At 56.6% G+C, this 16523-nt stretch overlaps 1 protein-coding gene across 2 annotated transcripts in view; it reads left to right on the top strand.

Moving 5' to 3' along the window:
- Positions 1-16510, top strand: part of LOC119097122 (multidrug resistance-associated protein 5) — a 62216-nt gene extending 45706 nt beyond the window's left edge. For both annotated transcript variants that reach the window (XM_037220173.1, XM_037220172.1), the window contains exons 17-24: positions 10473-10627; positions 10834-11018; positions 11607-11753; positions 12787-12916; positions 13626-13779; positions 15180-15308; positions 15614-15706; positions 16332-16510. In XM_037220173.1, the coding sequence (XP_037076068.1) occupies positions 10473-10627; positions 10834-11018; positions 11607-11753; positions 12787-12916; positions 13626-13779; positions 15180-15308; positions 15614-15662 (949 nt within the window). In that variant the 3' untranslated portion in view covers positions 15663-15706; positions 16332-16510. The remainder of the gene's footprint in view (positions 1-10472; positions 10628-10833; positions 11019-11606; positions 11754-12786; positions 12917-13625; positions 13780-15179; positions 15309-15613; positions 15707-16331) is intronic.
- Positions 16511-16523: the final 13 nt, after the last annotated feature.

The raw sequence follows: 16523 nt of genomic DNA, 5'->3' as shown, positions 1-16523 counted from the left end.
CCCGGCCGCTGTCCAGAGCGCACCACCTGGTCGCACGGGGGCCGGATGTGGCCCATGGATTAATCAATGCTTGGCACGCCTAAGGTGATGGAAACGGGGATCGCTGTCTATGTTCACGGTCGGGAATGTGGAATGTTAGGGCGGACCGGCTGCCAGGTGGGCATTACCCGTTGCCTGCAGATGTGGAGGAGATGCTGGGAGGATAGCGGCCATCGGATTTGCCTCTGACTCATGTTCAGTTGGCTTTGACCTGGATCTGAAGGATTATCGCGCATAGCGGTGGTTAGTTTGAGTCTTGGCTGGATGTGGAAACTTGGAAACAAAGCTGGGGCTGTCCAATATGTGTTGAAATATCCTTCAGTGGTGTTGAGATTGGAGGCAGCTATTGCTTGCACATGTGCACCGCCAGTGTGCTAGTCGACTGGAACAACGGCACTTGTCACGGGCGTCTTTTTGGAAATGATCCGGATGAAGGGGGAGCGAGGAGGCGAGCCGAGAGCCCGACGGCCTAGTCTTCCCAACCTGTGTGTTTTTAAACGGCTCCGCCGACCCTTATTTTGACGAGCGGGAATTTTTAGCTTCTCAATTTTGCATATTTTTTCCTAATGGTCCTTGACTTTATCAGCTTAGTTATCATGGTCATTAAACAATGTTAAAAGAGTATGGGCTTTATCTGAGCCAGCTTTTAACTGCATTTTGTAACATACCAGCCAAAAAATTAGGTACCCAAGGCAAGATTGAAGGGCCAATAAAGCAGGGTGGGCCTTCATAAAAGAAGAAATTTCAACTTCCGTTACACTTGTTGCTTTTGGTAACATGCATGCCCGCATTAATTTACTGTACAACTTGCGCCAGGAACCTTGCGCAAAGGATCTGCATCAGTTGTGCTCGATTCCTTTGTTTGCTTTAAGCTTCCACTGGGAAGCGCTTCATAGCTGAGCCTGACCCTACAACACTTAGCCGTCATGCCAGGCACAGGGGTCAGATAAAATGCAATATATTGCTGTTACGAAACTTGTATGTTTCGAATAGAACGCTACGTATCAAATATTCAAGACTTTCTTAGTATTGCATTGTAAGTATTCAGTGATATTACAATCCAGTAACTATGTATTCGTTCCTCAGCATTCAAAGTTGAGATGGCTGCCGATCTAGGTTCAGTTTGGTTTGTACTTAATGTTTTGCTTCGTCGGAATAGACATTCCGTCATTGACAGCACACACGTCTCTCGGTCTATGGCAAGCCCTTCGACACACTTCAGAGCTCTGATGGCACAGAGTCGCATTCGTCTCACGTTACTCAGTACTGACTGTTTGGAGATACCCAAGGAGAGCCTGTATTTGAACCTTGAGCAAAGCGCGTAGTTGAATCGAACGCGGTGCAGCCGGCGAAGCGCGCTAGGCCTGCGGTTGGCAGCGGCCGCAGCGTCCATGCCGTGGAGCGTACATGTGTCCAGCGTCCATGTATGTGTGTGCACTAGTCCCATCCGGATGAAAGGTGCGCCATCGAGCGCTATCGAAATTACGCCGATGGAGTGTGCGTATTTGCCGCTTATGGAACAGCCTGTCTGGAAGGGGCCGTTCGGATGGGAGCATTTGCGAGCCTGCGTCACAGCTGTGTTGGATGTAATGTGGCTCGTTCAGCCCGTTTACAGTTCCCAAGATGTGGCCTACTCTGTGCAATCCGCGTCTTGCTATTTGTAGCCGCCACGTAAAGAGTTGTTTTCGTCAGACCCTTGATCTTACGGCCGTGACGAGTCCAAGTGCTCACGACAGAGCATGGTGATCTCAGTTTACGTCCACCATTTTGGCGAATATTCGTTGTGTAAGAATGTGGGACTGATATATGAATTCAGCTCCCTCACGTTAGTCCTCAGGATTGCACTGTAATCTAACCGTTATAGCCAATATCGTGGATATAATATGCTTAGTCCTCAAAACCAAGCTCAGAATTGGTGCTCTTCGCAGAACAGATTATGTTAAATTAGGCTCCGAAGATTTGACCAAGTTAAGTATTTATTAAAAGTGCAGGTCAGAATTGCACACGTATCTTTTCCATGCTGTTGCCACGTTGCGGGCCCAGGATATATGAGCACGACTACGTTCACACGACTTTGGATGAGGAGATACACACACTGCTCTCCGCCTTTGTAATTTTTAAAAAGGCTGCTTTTTCAGCAGTTGTGGGCGCTAAATTGTACTACGCTATGGTGGGTAACCATTTTTGTTTGTTTAGCATTTAGTCTAAACGTTTTAATGAGATGTATTTCTGGGATCTCCGCCCAAAATATACAGTGCTTGCTGTGTGAGTCCGGATCTCCACCGTCCAATCGCGAACTCTCAGGTGAACGCCAAAATTTTGCCGTGCAAGCTTAACACCCCGACATCCTGTGATGTCCGGCACGGTCCGCCCACCTCTGACGTCATCTGATCGTTACCGTGGGCGCCGCCGCCGACCGCCGGCCATCCCAGTCATTGACAAGTAGTGAACGCCTGAAGCGACTCGAGGCTGACTCGAGACTCTAGCTGAGGCAATCAGAAAGCAGTCACTCTAACTAAGTGAGCTATCGTAACGGGCTAAACATTTTTTTTCGGAGCGAGACGATAGTTCAGCGTACATTTTGGTGGTGTATCTTCCACCTGATTGCAACACATATAAGTGTGTCAAGGATTGGAATCATTGCATTTTGTGCGGTGTACTCTGGAGTGAAAGAAATATTGGGGTGGTGCTGATCGAATTTTGCGACGAACGTTGACCGTCAGCAGAGTTTCAAACGTCGAGTTTTCTCACACAACCGATGTTTCCTTGATTACCTTGTATAACTACTACCTTCTGCTATACCTTCTGTTGATTATATTCGACATTAAAATTATTAACTCAGAGTGCCTAGACACCAAAAGTTCAAGGCTTTTCTTGCTTATATCAATTTGCAGCATGTGTCCAAGCGTTAGTGACGCCCAAGGCGCTGGAGCGGCGGTGATACCACCTGTTAACACGGCCTCTGGTCAGCTAGGCACACCACCTGCTAACACGGCCTCTCTGGTCAGCTAGCCTGTCACCAGACTGCCTACCCTGTCCTTCCAGATGTCGACATGTCTGTTGATACCCGTCCGGTCGCCTGGCCTCTGCCTACCTTGTCCTTCCAAACATCGACATGTCTGTTGCGAAAGTGGTGCAAGCACACTGTTGCTTTATCTATAAGTACATCCCGTCAGTTTACGCGGCCTATTTTCCATAGCATCCAGGTAGGTTTGGGGAGGGTAGGTTTGGGGAAAGTAAGTTTGGGGAGGGGAGGATTTGGGGAGGTTAGGTTTGGGGAGGGTAGGCTGAGGGGTGTGGGTTTGGAGGAGGGTAAGGTTTGGGGAGGGTAGGTTTGGGGGAGTAGGTTTGGTCAACGCCAGCGGCTCAGCACCAAACGTTAGCGGCTTTTGACCTTCCAAACTGTGCCCATGGTCACGTGTTAACTGGTGGACAAAAAGTTTACTCTGGACCATGAGCACGTCTGAAGTCGTCGGGCTTAGACAATATAGCAAATGCAGGTGTGATGATGTTTAGCTAGAACCTTCCAATACACTGAGGGTTGATTGCTTTCAGCATAAGAACTCCAAACTCATGCCGAAAAATAACACTAGCTCAAGGTTTTTCTGCTTGTGTCAGATGGTGAAATTATCGATGTACCCGATATTTCCCTATTTTATTTCAATTTAGTCATATTGGCGAGTGCAATGTGAACGGACGTTCATAAGCATGTGTGTCTACCGCCCGCGTGCGATCTGAGGTATTTTGTCCGCGGAATCAGCAGGAATGCTAGATTGGTTTCGCCCGAAATTCGCGTGCCTGCATTCCTGCGGCTTCCGTTCAACAACCGTTCTTTGCATGCAAACTGGAGATCGACCAAAATATTCCTGGCCCGTACTTGCCTACTTCATTACACAGATCCTCTCACGACACCTGTGCCACGTGTTGTACGCCAGACCCAATGTGAACGACAACACGCTGTATTCGCTTCTGTCGAATGACTGGCGGTTGATATGAACAGCTGAACAGAAACACAGACAATAAGAAAACACGAAGAGTTGGCCAGCGGGTGCGACATTGCGCTCGGACTTCTGCTGTCAGATCTGCAAGCTGGAGAAGTTCTGAGCAGGCAGTGGTGGAGGTAGAGCTACGCGTCAATACGCGTGACAGTTGGAGACAGCAGTGCCGGCTTATCGCACGTTGTGGAGCGCGATTTCCGTTACCTGTTGGTGCCTGAAGTCCGCGCCGTTGGCCGGGGACACGTACCGACGGTTGGCACCCAGCACAGGCGCCCGAGCCTCTGGCAGGCCGGCTCCCGACGCGCGCGGAAATCCGACGGGGCCTAGGCGTCTGACCGCCAGGCTGGGCGGCCAGCGCGCCTGCCGCACCTGCCGCGCCTGCCGCCGCCTCAGGCGTCCTGGATGTCCACTCGACCCAAGAACACGGGGATGACGTCGCCTTCAGGCTGGTAGCCGTTCTCGTCGGCGATGAAGGACAACGAGGTGCTGCTGCCGTCCGGGTGGATGAACTCGTAGCTGCCCGACTGCACGTAGTTACCTGTCTCCGGCTCGGCGCCCGGGTACGAGACGCCCGACTCTTCGCGCTCGATGTTGTTGGATGTGGAGAAACTGCCGGCACGCGGTCGCGTTAGCGGCGGACGGTCGTCGGGCGCCCGGTGCGGGGCCAGGGGCTGACTACGCCAGCCGCCGGGCTAAAGGGCTGGTCAGGTGTCGGCCTCCGGCACATGGGCCGTGCCAAGCTCCGCACGTCCAGGTACCATCCGTCCCGGAGATGAGCGGAACCGCGCCAGCACCGACGCCGACAGTCATCAGACTCGCAGCACAGACGCGATGGGAGGGCGCGCGGTCGACTGGCCCTCCTCACGGCAACAGCAAGGAGACCCGCGCGAGCCAGCCAAACTGGCGAGCTGTCGCCACTGCGGTCACGGCTAGACCAGATACCGTTGCACGAGTTGGGCGGCGTGCCGGTGGAGTGGCGCGACCCTGTGACTTGGTTGCCATCTGGGCGCTGTTTTGTTTAGGGCATCAGCGCAAACGTTGCGTTTGTCACCGTCTGTTGTACGGGCGTGTGCACTGTTTGAAAACTCGGCTGAAGTGGCAGGACAGGTGACCTGAAGCTGGGCACCGGAAGTGTAGGGTGCCGCTAGTGTAGTGGTTAAGCTACGCGTCTTGAGGTTTGGGAAACCAGAAGTACGAGGTTCGATTCCCCGCGGTGCCCACCCTTTCTGCCAGCGTGAGAGGCAGGCGACGCCATAAAACCTAAGCAGCTGAGTATCCCGCACAGCCTCAATGACAACAACCTGAAGCAGGATTTCTGACCCGAGGTGTAGATATGGCTGACCTGAAATCATACTATGACTGACCTGAAGTCGTAAGGTGACGGACCTGAAGTGGCAGGAGTTGTGGTCCAATGCGGTGGTGTATAACTGACCTGAAGTCGTAGGAGTGGTCCTCCCTCAGCTCGTTCGTCATCTCGAGCGTCTCGGCGTTCCTCTCGTCAGTCCGGGCCGGGCTCGTCTGGACGAGCCCGGCCTGCTGCCCGAACTCGTCCCGGCCGCCGCGGCGCGCGTCAAACTGGGGCCGGGCGAGGGCCGCGCCGGCCAGACACAGAGCGATGATCTGCGCACAGCGGGGCGGCGGCGTCAGGTCGGCCCGAGGAGGCTTAGCGCATGGCAGGTCGTCTCGACCTGATGTGACGCTGGCGATCCGGCCGGGGTTGGGTCAGCTCCGGCCGGTGTCGGGTCAGCTCTGGCCGGAATGGATCAGCTCTGACCAGGGTCGGGCCAGCTCCGGCCGGGGTCAGGTCAGCTCTGGCCGGAATGGATCAGCTCTGACCAGGGTCGGGTCAGCTCCGGCCGGGGTCAGGCCAGCTCTGGCGGGGGGGGGGGGGGGATGAAATCAGGTGGCGCATGGCCAGAAGGCGTGGTGGATAGGGGGTCATGCTGGACGCTCGCAACGAACGCGACGGCGTCAACACGAGCCTCTTCATCAGAAACCGTGCGGGGAAATCATGCAGTACGTTTGCTGAGAGCCAATGGCGGAAGAGCTCGCTATGTTGGAGGCGTGTTGGTGGTGAGGTGGCCACTGATTCGGGGCGTCATGGCTGGCCCGACCGGCCACACTTCCCGTCGTGAGACACTACAGCCCGACGACAGCCCAGGCCTCAGCACTCGGCCCCCAGTGAACCACGACCCGCGCTGGACGTGGTGGGGGTCCCCGGTCACCGCAGGCTCCGTCGACGCCCCCCCCCCCCCCCTCCCCTGCGCCCGGGCCGGGGCGGCGATGACTCCGAGGTGCCAGTCGCCGCCGCCGACCCGTCCCGGCCGTTCCGAGTGGTGGCGCACTGGAAGCTGTCACGTGTGACACGGGCCGCGTCGTCACGGGGCGCAGCGCGAAGCGCTGTGAGCACGTGTGGCAGCGCTGGCGGGGCCGGCGCCGCCTCACTCACGAGCTTCATACTGCCGATACGCTGCTGTGGCGGACGTGGATGCCGCGGTCCGGCTTTATACAGGAGGGCGCCGTCTGGCAGCTGTCCTTGCCGGCGTCGGCGCGAGTTTTTGTACGGCCGGACAGCGCCCGGCTCGGCACTACTTGTCAGCCGGCGACGGCGGCGCCGCCGCTCCGCCTGCTTGCCAAACATCGCCTGGGAAAACAGCCGCACGCGCCGAAAACAGCGGATTACCGGGCGTCGCGACTTAGGGGCAGGTGGCGGGGGTGGGGAGGGGGTGTCCGCTCACCGAGCGACCGGGCGGGGGTCACCACCTCCGGAGCTGGGGCCGTCCCGGTAGGCCGCATCCCTGGGACGGGGTCGCCACCTCCGAAGCTGGGGCCCTCCCGGCAGGCCGCATCCCTGGGGCGGGGGTCACCACCTCCGAAGCTGGGGCCTTCCTGGCAGGCCGCATCCCTGGGACGGGGTCACCACCTTCGGAGCTGGGGCCCTCCCGGCAGGCCGCATCCCTGGGGCGGGGTCACCACCTCCGGAGCTGGGGCCCTTCCGGCAGACCGCATCCCTGGGGTGGGGTCACCACCTCCGGAGCTGGGGCCCTCCCGGCAGGCCGCATCCCTGGGGCGGGGGTCACCACCTCCGAAGCTGGGGCCTTCCTGGCAGGCCGCATCCCTGGGACGGGGTCACCACCTTCGGAGCTGGGGCCCTCCCGGCAGGCCGCATCCCTGGGGCGGGGTCACCACCTCCGGAGCTGGGGCCCTTCCGGCAGACCGCATCCCTGGGGTGGGGTCACCACCTCCGGAGCTGGGGCCCTCCCGGCGGGCCGCATCCCTGGGGTGGGGTCACCGCCTCCGGAGCTGGGGCCCTTCCGGCAGACCGCATCCCTGGGGTGGGGTCACCACCTCCGGAGCTGGGGCCCTCCCGGCGGGCCGCATCCCTGGGGTGGGGTCACCGCCTCCGGAGCTGGGTCCCACCCGGCAGACCGCATCCCTGGGGCGGGGTCACCGCCTCCTGAGCTGGGGCCTCCCGGCAGGCCGCATCCCCGGGGTGGGGTCACCACCTCGGCGGCCGCGACGGGGCACGGCACGGCTTCGTGCCTCTTTCAGCGGACAGGCGGGGGACTGGGGCGACCGGCGCGGCGGGCGCGCTTCTCGGCGGCCCGGCCCCGTTGATGGTCGGGCGGGCGCTGCGGCCCCGGCAGTGGCCGCCCTGATCACAGACGCGTCTCAGGCGCGGATGCAGCGAAAAACGGCGTCCCAGGTGACTGCTGGTCTGTGTGGCGAAGGGTCACGGCCGGCTCTAGCGCAGTGAGCCGTCTGTGGCGTCCTCCCTCGTCGAGCCGTCTGTGGCGTCCTCCCGCGTCGAGGCGTGGTGGGTATGCATGCAAATGGGCTGGCGCGAAAGCCGAGATGGTGGGAAAGAAACTTCTTGACACTGAACTGGCAGCCCCATTTAACACGCACGTGAGCACTGTCCGCTGACACACTCCACTTCACTGCTCACTCTACACATCTACACTGCTCCAACAGTGATGAAAAGAAGGGAAATAGTTTGATCATGTGATGTCCTTGACTACCACGGAGTGACTTTTAGGGAGAGTTGAAGTGTTTCCCAGTCCTCAGTGTTTGTGGAAAAATTGGTAACATTTATATTTGTGCATTGTATTAGTAAATGAGAGAGCAGCGTACGTACCTTATTCGTCAATGCATCCATCTAACCATTCATCGAGCAAACTGACATCAAAAATCGAACTTGGCACCAACTTTTCACTGCATTTTTGCGTTTTCGCTTTAGTTGGTACTCGGAAAAAGGAAATAAACAAGACTCGACCCGAGCCGTTTGCGCGTCTGGTAAAGGTATGTGTGAGCCGGATTATGGTGTTGCGGACATTTCTGGTTTGGCTAAGGAGGCTGGTTCAACTCATCAATATTTTCACATAAAGTTGACTCAACAGGACCAATGTGACGGGCGGCAGGTGTCGACTGAAGCGTGTGTTTAAGGCTACGATCCCGCCGTCCAGTGCTGCGGTCACTGTGGCCCTTCTGTGAGGCCTTTGTTAGCTTCCGCTGCCCCAACAACCATCAACATCAGCTCTTCGTTGGTTTTTTTCCTTCCATTGTAAGTTAATCTGTTATCACCCGTATTGTAATATTACTCGTCAGCGGGGACGGGGTGGACTTTGGGAGGTTATTTCTTTACGTAGGTCTGTCTCAAACGTGGCCGAGGTTTGTCCCACATTTTACGTAAGTTTGTTGCCCACCTTACTCAGCTCTTACCACTTTTTAGAGAGATGCGTTTGGCGTAGCGTGGTTTGCGTCCTAGAGAGTGCGTCATTTTGCAAGATTATTATGTAGCGTCAGTTAGCAACTAGCAGAAGGTGGTTAACTTGGCTCCGGGGTCCGGGTCGTGGCCTTGTTTAACGCCAAAACACCTTCGCGGACTTTGCAGTCGTGCCTGAAGGCAACGCATAGGGCTAAATTTTCCGTAGGGTTCCATAGGCATAGGGTTCAAGGCGTCACTCCTCCGTGTTCCCCTGTTCCCATACTGCTATGGAGAACGATGTCACAGTCTTTGGTTTGTGTGGGAAAGTGATCCTGTAACTGATATCACCTGCATGACTTGTCGGATGCGTTTATTAGCTACTATTGTCCCTCACTCCCTGTTCTGTCAATGTGTTATGTATCGCCGTCGTAGTTGACCGCATGAATGTTAAAAGCTTTGATGGCGAAAATGACGTTTTAACTCCAAAAAATCGGAGCAACTTATCTATCATCAGTTTTGCGTTTTGTCGTGAACCGCAGCTTCTAACGGTGTGGACAAAAACGTTGTTATGGTTAAGTGTTACTGCCGTCCGATCGCCCGTTTTGTGTGCAATCCAATCCAAGCCAGATTTTGTGAGCAATTCAGACAATTTACTACGACGTGCAGAGAAAACCCGAAAAAAAGAAGCGCGTTAGATAAATCATGAAAGTATGCCGCGATGTTACATATGTGTGAATAAAGAATGTTTCTATATCGATAATTTCGGGAAAACCCCGTTCCAAATGACACTACAAATGATCGTTTTCCCTTTCGGCCAAAGAACAGACTTTCTTCTTGAGGTGGATAGAGTCTACGCTGATGCATGCCGTGACGTCACAGTAGGCTTTCTTCACTGGCCATGTGCCTGTGGGACGGGCTGGCTGGCCCGGATGCAGGCCCCACAGGTGGTGGGTGGAGCCAAGTGTAAGTCTAGGCCCCAGCCAGCGGTAGCCTTTGTCCAGATCAAGTCGGTGAGAGACTGCTTCACCGTATACAGATAAAATCATAATTTGTTGCCCGATTTTCCTAAGAATTGTCATTAGAAATCATGTCAGGGTCTGTTGTGATTAAGCTTTGAATTAGACGCGGTCGAGTGAAGCGTCCAACGATTATGTAGCAACAAACAAAAAAACAACGACGAGGGAAGGGTGTTAGGCCGAAGATAGTTGCATTCTGTGCCGCTTATCGTTTGGTGCAGGGTTAATGCTGGTGCTAAAGCTCCTTTGCCAAGGTTTGACAGTCGCTGACTGTGTTCCCTTAGTGGTCTGCTAACTAAAATTACGGTGGCATTGTTGGTACGCGCTGACGCAAAGGTTGATATTTTGCAGCGCACGGTAGTGTTATAGGTAAGCACATTTAGCCAACAAGCGTATGCGACCGGGTTTCTGTAAGCAACGCGAATGGGCGCTGCATGACCTACAGCAGTTGATGCGCCCTAAAACCCCAAATCATCATCACATGTAAGCAATGCGAATAAGTTGCGACGCTTTTTTAGCGCAACGGAGGTTTTTCTGAGGTTTGTTGGTGTCGCGCATGTCTATGCGCTGCTGCCCCCGCACCTCACTCGATATATCCGCTGCCACTGGCTGGCTGGCCGACTCCAGCGGCTGACCCGGTTATAATGCCGCGGGTCGGCGCTGGCCGCGTGCCCCGAACGGGCGACTGTGACAGCGCCTCGCCTTCGGCAGGAGCTCGCTGGATCTGGCGGGCAGCGCCGGCCGGCAGCGCACCACCTCGCGCCACTCGGAGCTGTCGCGGCGCCGCTCCTCCCACTCGGGCGCCTCGCACCAGTCCCTGGACAAGGTCAACCCGGCCAAGAGCGGCTCGCCGGCGGCGGCGGGAGGTACGTACCGCACCGGCTCATTCGCCCTGTTTACGCGCCGGCCGGCTCTTCTCCGGCCAACTATGTGAAGCATCTTGTTGTTGCGACCGCTGTTCGGAAGGATGGTATTGCTCGGCCGAACGCAGTTTGGCGTAAACATGCGGCCGGGCGTGCCCTCGATGGTCAGTAATGGGCCTCCCCGCGATGACGTGCCGCTCGTGTTGCAGCCCAGCTGATTGCGGCGGAGAAGCTGGAGGCTGGCGCCATCTCTGGACGCACATACAAGGCTTACATGCAGGCGGGCGGCGGTTACGTCATGGTGGCGCTGGTGATGGTGGTGTTCATCGTGAACGTCGGCTCGGCGGCATTCTCCTCTTGGTGGCTGTCGCACTGGCTCAACCAGGGCTCAGGGGTACGATCTGCATGGTGATCCACGGGGACCTGGGGTACACGCTGTGCTGGGATCAACCGGCACGTGGGGTGGGCACCTTGTCCGATTCAACCGTCGCGTGTTTTGGCTGGCCCAGCCTGGCCCCCGGACATGTTCGTGCTTTGCTCAGCCGGGACTTGGCAGTGCGTTTCATCTATGGCTCATCCGTGGCTTAAGTTATAATGGCTTGAATTCCAAGGCTTATGTGCTATCTTCAATTTATCGAGGCCCCATAAATTTACGATATGTGTATATTCAGTAGACTGGCGAGATAGATGCATTCTGGTTGGTGGAGAATTGAAGAGCACGTTTAGTTGTCTGTCCCCATTGGTTTTCGATGCTCAATCTGACTGAATTGCCGCAGCTGATGTCACTGGGTCCTTTTAGAGGGTTCGGTAAGGCCTGTCCTAACACAAAGCGGATCATGACGCGTTACGAATAGAGGCGTGGCCATGTCGGGTGGGGTGAGGTCTTGGGGTTAACTTGCGTGTGTCCCTTCGTTCTGGACCGATCGCACTTTTTCACCACTTTTGTGCCGGTATGCTGACGTCCGGTCCGCGCGCCCCCCAGAACACGACCATCCGCGTGGGCAACGCGACGATGGTGAGTGATCATATCACCGATCACCCGCGCCTCGGCTTCTACCAGCTGGTCTACGGCTTGTCCGTCATCATCATCCTCATCACCAGTCTCATCCGTGGCTTCTTCTTCATGAAGGTGGGCGGCCTCTGACCAAGCGGTAGCTGCCTTGGGGGGGGGGGGGGGTCTGACTGACGTAATGCTCCTCAGTGTCACCGATTAGGATCATTCAGTGGTGTCATTTGGACGCCCTTCGGGACCATACGTCTACCTTGTTGTTCTTACGTCAAGCTATCTACCGTGTTAATTTGAGTATCTCGTTCACTACCCCTTGTGTGTGCTACCGACGAAGTATTCGAACGTTCAAGTCCCACCCAGCTTCTCGGTGAAACGTGCATTGCTGCAATTTGCTATTAACTGCATCCACCTGGTTACATTTGTGAGTACTGTAGAAGTGAGCCTGGCGTGAAACATTTTGACGCGGTCTTCTTAGCGATATTTGACCCTGTCATCTGTTCGATGTGAAACCTTTCTTCTGTGTGACATCTGGCCCTGTCCTCTGCGTGACATCTAAGCCTTTCTTCTGGGCGATATCTGACCCTATCCTCTGTGTGATATCTGACTTGTCCTCTGTGTGACATATCAACCTTCCGTCTGGGTGATTTCTGACCCTATCTTGTGTGTGTGGCATCTGACCCTGTCCTCTGTGTGATATCTGAACCTTTCTTCATGATGACGTGTGACCCTATCATCTGTGTGACATCTGTCCGTACCCTATGTGTGACATCTGACCTTGTCCTCCGTGTGACATCTGACCCTACCCTATGTGTGACATCTGGCCCTATGCTCTGGGTGCCATCTGACCCTGCCCTATGTGTGACATCTGACCTTGTCCTCCGTGTGACATCTACCCCTACCCTATGTGTGACATCTGACCTTGTCCTCCGTGTGACATCTACCCCTACCCTATGTGTGACATCTGACCTTGTCCTCCGTGTGACATCTACCCCTACCCTATGTGTGACATCTGACCTTGTCCTCCTTGTGACATCTGACCCTACCCTATGTGTGACATCTGACCTTGTCCTCCGTGTGACATCTGACCCTACCCTTTGTGTGACGTCTGACCCTATGCTCTGGGTGACATCTGACCCTGTCCCCTGTCCGCCAGCTGACCCTGACGGCCTCCAGCCGGCTGCACGACCGTCTGTTCCACAAGCTGCTGCGCGCGCCGATGCTGCTGTTCGACACGACGCCGGCCGGACGGCTGCTGAACCTGTTCTCGCGGGACCTGGACGAGAGTGAGTCGGTCCGGGGGCGGCCGGCTGCGCACGTGGCAGCGGTGGCGCCGCACGCTGGGACGGCCGGCGCCCCAGCGGCGGCTGCCGGGGGTCCTACCGGGTGGTCCCAGTGCTGACGGCATTTGTAGGAGCTCGAGAGTGCCGAGAATGCGGGCGCTTAGCTCCGTGCCGTGGTCCATGAACAGCACGGGCATTGCGAGCCTGCGTATTATCGTGATCCAGTGGCGTGGGGGATATCCTGGTCTATCCGTGTCAACCGATAGTGTTGTAGTTATTCATCCAGAGGCAGGCATTACAATTCAACAGGGGGGGGGGGGGGGGGCAGCTGCCTTTTATCAGACATTGCTCTGTGGGACCACATGTGTGACATTTCACTGGGAAGTGCGGACAGTGCCCAATCAATCGGACCATGTTAAATCGATCAGATCAGTGGAATTCCGCGCCCAGCTGCCTGGATGTCCGCTTCATGTTGCAACCCGTCCTTAGAGTTCTTTCATTTTATTTTAAATCACGACCTGCTCCTTCCATTTCGTTTTCAGACGATACTGGTCTGCCATATCCTTCTACAATTGACCGTCTCCTGCTGTTGTGTTTTTTGCTGACGTTCACTTGATAACCTGTTCGCGATTGATGCGGGCATGTTCCCTAGCTGACTCACTTCCCTTATTTTGTTCTCCAACTGACGCTCGTCCTCCTTTTTCTTCCGCAGTTGACGTGCGCCTGCCGTTCACCACCGAGACGTTCCTTCAGAACACACTAATGATCCTGACCTCGCTGTTCTTCGTGGCGCTCGTCTTCCCCTGGTTCCTGCTTCCGTTGGTCGTCATTGCGGCCGTCTTTCTCGGCATCCGCACTGTGTTCAAGTAAGTTTGTCTGAACGTCCCTCGATGTCTGTGGAGTCACCAGCTGACCTGGGACGGGTCAGAAGCACGCTTTGATAAAAGACGCTGGGTGGCTCCAGGCCACAAGGCATCGTATGTTTTGGACCATGGCACCCTCTGTGCTGCCCCCAGTGCGGATGTTGGTGGCCACCCCCTCCCCCTGTACTGCCCCCAGTGCGGATGTCGGCCCTCTATGTTGTCCCCAGTGCGGATGTTGGTGGCCACCCTCTCCCCCTGCACTGCCCCCAGTGCGGATGTCGGCCCTCTGTGCTGTCCCCAGTGCGGATGTTGGTGGCCACCCCCTCCCCCTGGACTGCCCCCAGTGCGGATGTCGGCCCTCTGTGCTGCCCCCAGTGTGGATGTTGGCCCTCAGTGCTGCCCCCAGTGCGGATGTCGGCCCTCTGTGCTGCCCCCAGTGCGGATGTCGGCCCTCTGTGCTGCCCCCAGTGCGGATGTTGGTGGCCACCCCCTCCCCCTGTACTGCCCCCAGTGCGGATGTCGGCCCTCTATGTTGTCCCCAGTGCGGATGTTGGTGGCCACCCTCTCCCCCTGCACTGCCCCCAGTGCGGATGTCGGCCCTCTGTGCTGCCCCCTGTGCGGATGTTGGTGGCCACCCCCTCCCCCTGGACTGCCCCCAGTGCGGATGTCGGCCCTCTGTGCTGCCCCCAGTGTGGATGTTGGCCCTCAGTGCTGCCTCAGTGAAGACGTCGACCCTCTATGCTGCCCCCAGTGCGAAAGTCGGCCCTCTGTGCTCTCCCCAGTGAGGATGTTGGCTGTCTATGCTGTCCCCAGTACGGATACCGGCCTTCTGTGCTGCCCCAGTGCGGATGTCGGCTCTCTGTACTGCCCCAGTGCGGGTGTCGGCCCTGTGTGCTCTCCCCAGTGCGGATGTCGGCCTTCTGTGCCGTCTCCAGTGCGGATGTCGGCCTTGTGTGCTGCCTCAGTGCGGATGTGGGCCTTGCGTGCTCTCCCAGTGCGGGTGTCGGCCCTGTGTGCTCTCCCCAGTGCGGATGTCGGCCTTGTGTGCTGTCTCCAGTGCGGATGTCGGCCTTGTGTGCTGTCTACGGTGCGGATGTCGGCCTTCTGTGCTGTCTCCAGTGCGGATGTCGGCCTTCTGTGCTGTCTCCAGTGCGGATGTCGGCCTTGTGTGCTGTCTACGGTGCGGATGTCGGCCTTCTGTGCTGTCTCCAGTGCGGATGTCGGCCTTCTGTGCTGTCTCCAGTGCGGATGTCAGCCTTGTGTGCTGTCTACGGTGCGGATGTCGGCCTTGTGTGCTGTCTCCAGTGCGGATGTCAGCCTTCCGTACTACCCCCAGTAAGGGTGTCGGTGGCCATCCCGCTGTCCTCAGTCTGAGTGCCGCTTACCGTCTGCCGTGCCCTCAGCGTGGGCGTTCGCGACCTGAAGCGACTCGAGAACGTGACCCGAGCGCCGACCTACAGCCACGTCATCACCACCGTGCAGGGGCTGGGCACCATCCACGCCTTCGGCAAGGAGCGCGAGTTCACCAACAAGTGAGCCGGCGGATGATGAGAGTTGAATAGATATTGCCGTGTGAGAGATTGTCACGATCGAGACATTTTGGTCATCAAACCTTTCGGACATGGGCATGCAGTGCCGCTTGAGGTCTTGCGCGTCGTCGGGTGATCCTCGAGGTCCAGCTGTTTGTTTAGATAGTGTGTGATGGGCCTGTGCTGGGGCCGCTTTTGGTGAATCCATCGCAGCATGTTGCTGCGTTTGTTAGGGTCGACATGCATTTTCGACTAAATCTTGTGCTTGTGCTGACACGTGTGTTTGAAACAGACATGCGTGTCCTCAGGTTCATGGGACAGTTTGATGAAAACTCAGCCGCCCTTTTTCCTGTTTAATTGTTCCATGAGATGGGTTGCCATCCGTCTGGATAGTCTTACAGGTGAGCTAAGCCAACTTGGGTACCTTCTTTGGTCCAGACTGAATGCGGGGAAACCTGTCGCCACTTCCAGACCCGCCCGTTTTTGTATTTTTACGGCGCAGTAGCTCCGTTTTCAAGCACATACGGTGTCTTGATTGCCTCGTATTTTCGTCTCTTATGGACGTCGTGTTTATTTTTTTTATGTTTTCAGCTCCGGATGTTGTCCTGCGCACCCATGCATAGCTATTCTTAGGCCTGTATTGATGCACTAGTTTCACCCAGCGTCACAGCTCAGATCCGTCACAGCTCACAGATCCGCCACGGCTCGCGGATGTGTCTCAGCTCAAGATCCGTCTCAGCTCAGATCCGTCACACACCCCGGTCCGTCACAGCTCACAGATCCGTCACATCTCACAGATCCGTCACATCTCACAGATCCATCAGAGCTCACACATCCGACACAGCTCGTAGATCCGCCACAGCTCGTAGATCCATCACAGTTCACAGATCCGTCACAGCTCACAGATCCGTCACAGCTCACAGACGTCACGATGCTCAGATCCGCATGTGTGCCGACGATACCGTGCACCCGTGCGAGCCTCTCGGGTGCCTCGTCTGACCCGCGCGTGACGCGCGTGTCGGGCAGTGACCATCACGGCCCTGACGGCGGTGTTCGTGCTGGCGACGCATGGCTCGGTGCCGGCGGCGTTCGCCGGCCTGGCGCTGGCGTACGCCGCGCAGCTGTCCGGCCTGTTCCAGTTCACCGTCCGGCTGAGCAGTGAGACCGAGGCGCGCTTCACCTCCGTGGAGAGGATCGACGCGTACACGGCGGTGAGTG

Source organism: Pollicipes pollicipes, unplaced genomic scaffold (genome assembly GCF_011947565.3).
Source record: "Pollicipes pollicipes isolate AB1234 unplaced genomic scaffold, Ppol_2.1 Scaffold_4295;HRSCAF=5057_pilon_pilon_pilon, whole genome shotgun sequence".
Taxonomy (NCBI): Eukaryota; Metazoa; Arthropoda; class Thecostraca; order Pollicipedomorpha; family Pollicipedidae; genus Pollicipes; species Pollicipes pollicipes.
The sequence above is the reverse complement of the archived record's forward strand: the minus strand, read 5'-3'. Positions and strand labels throughout refer to the sequence as shown.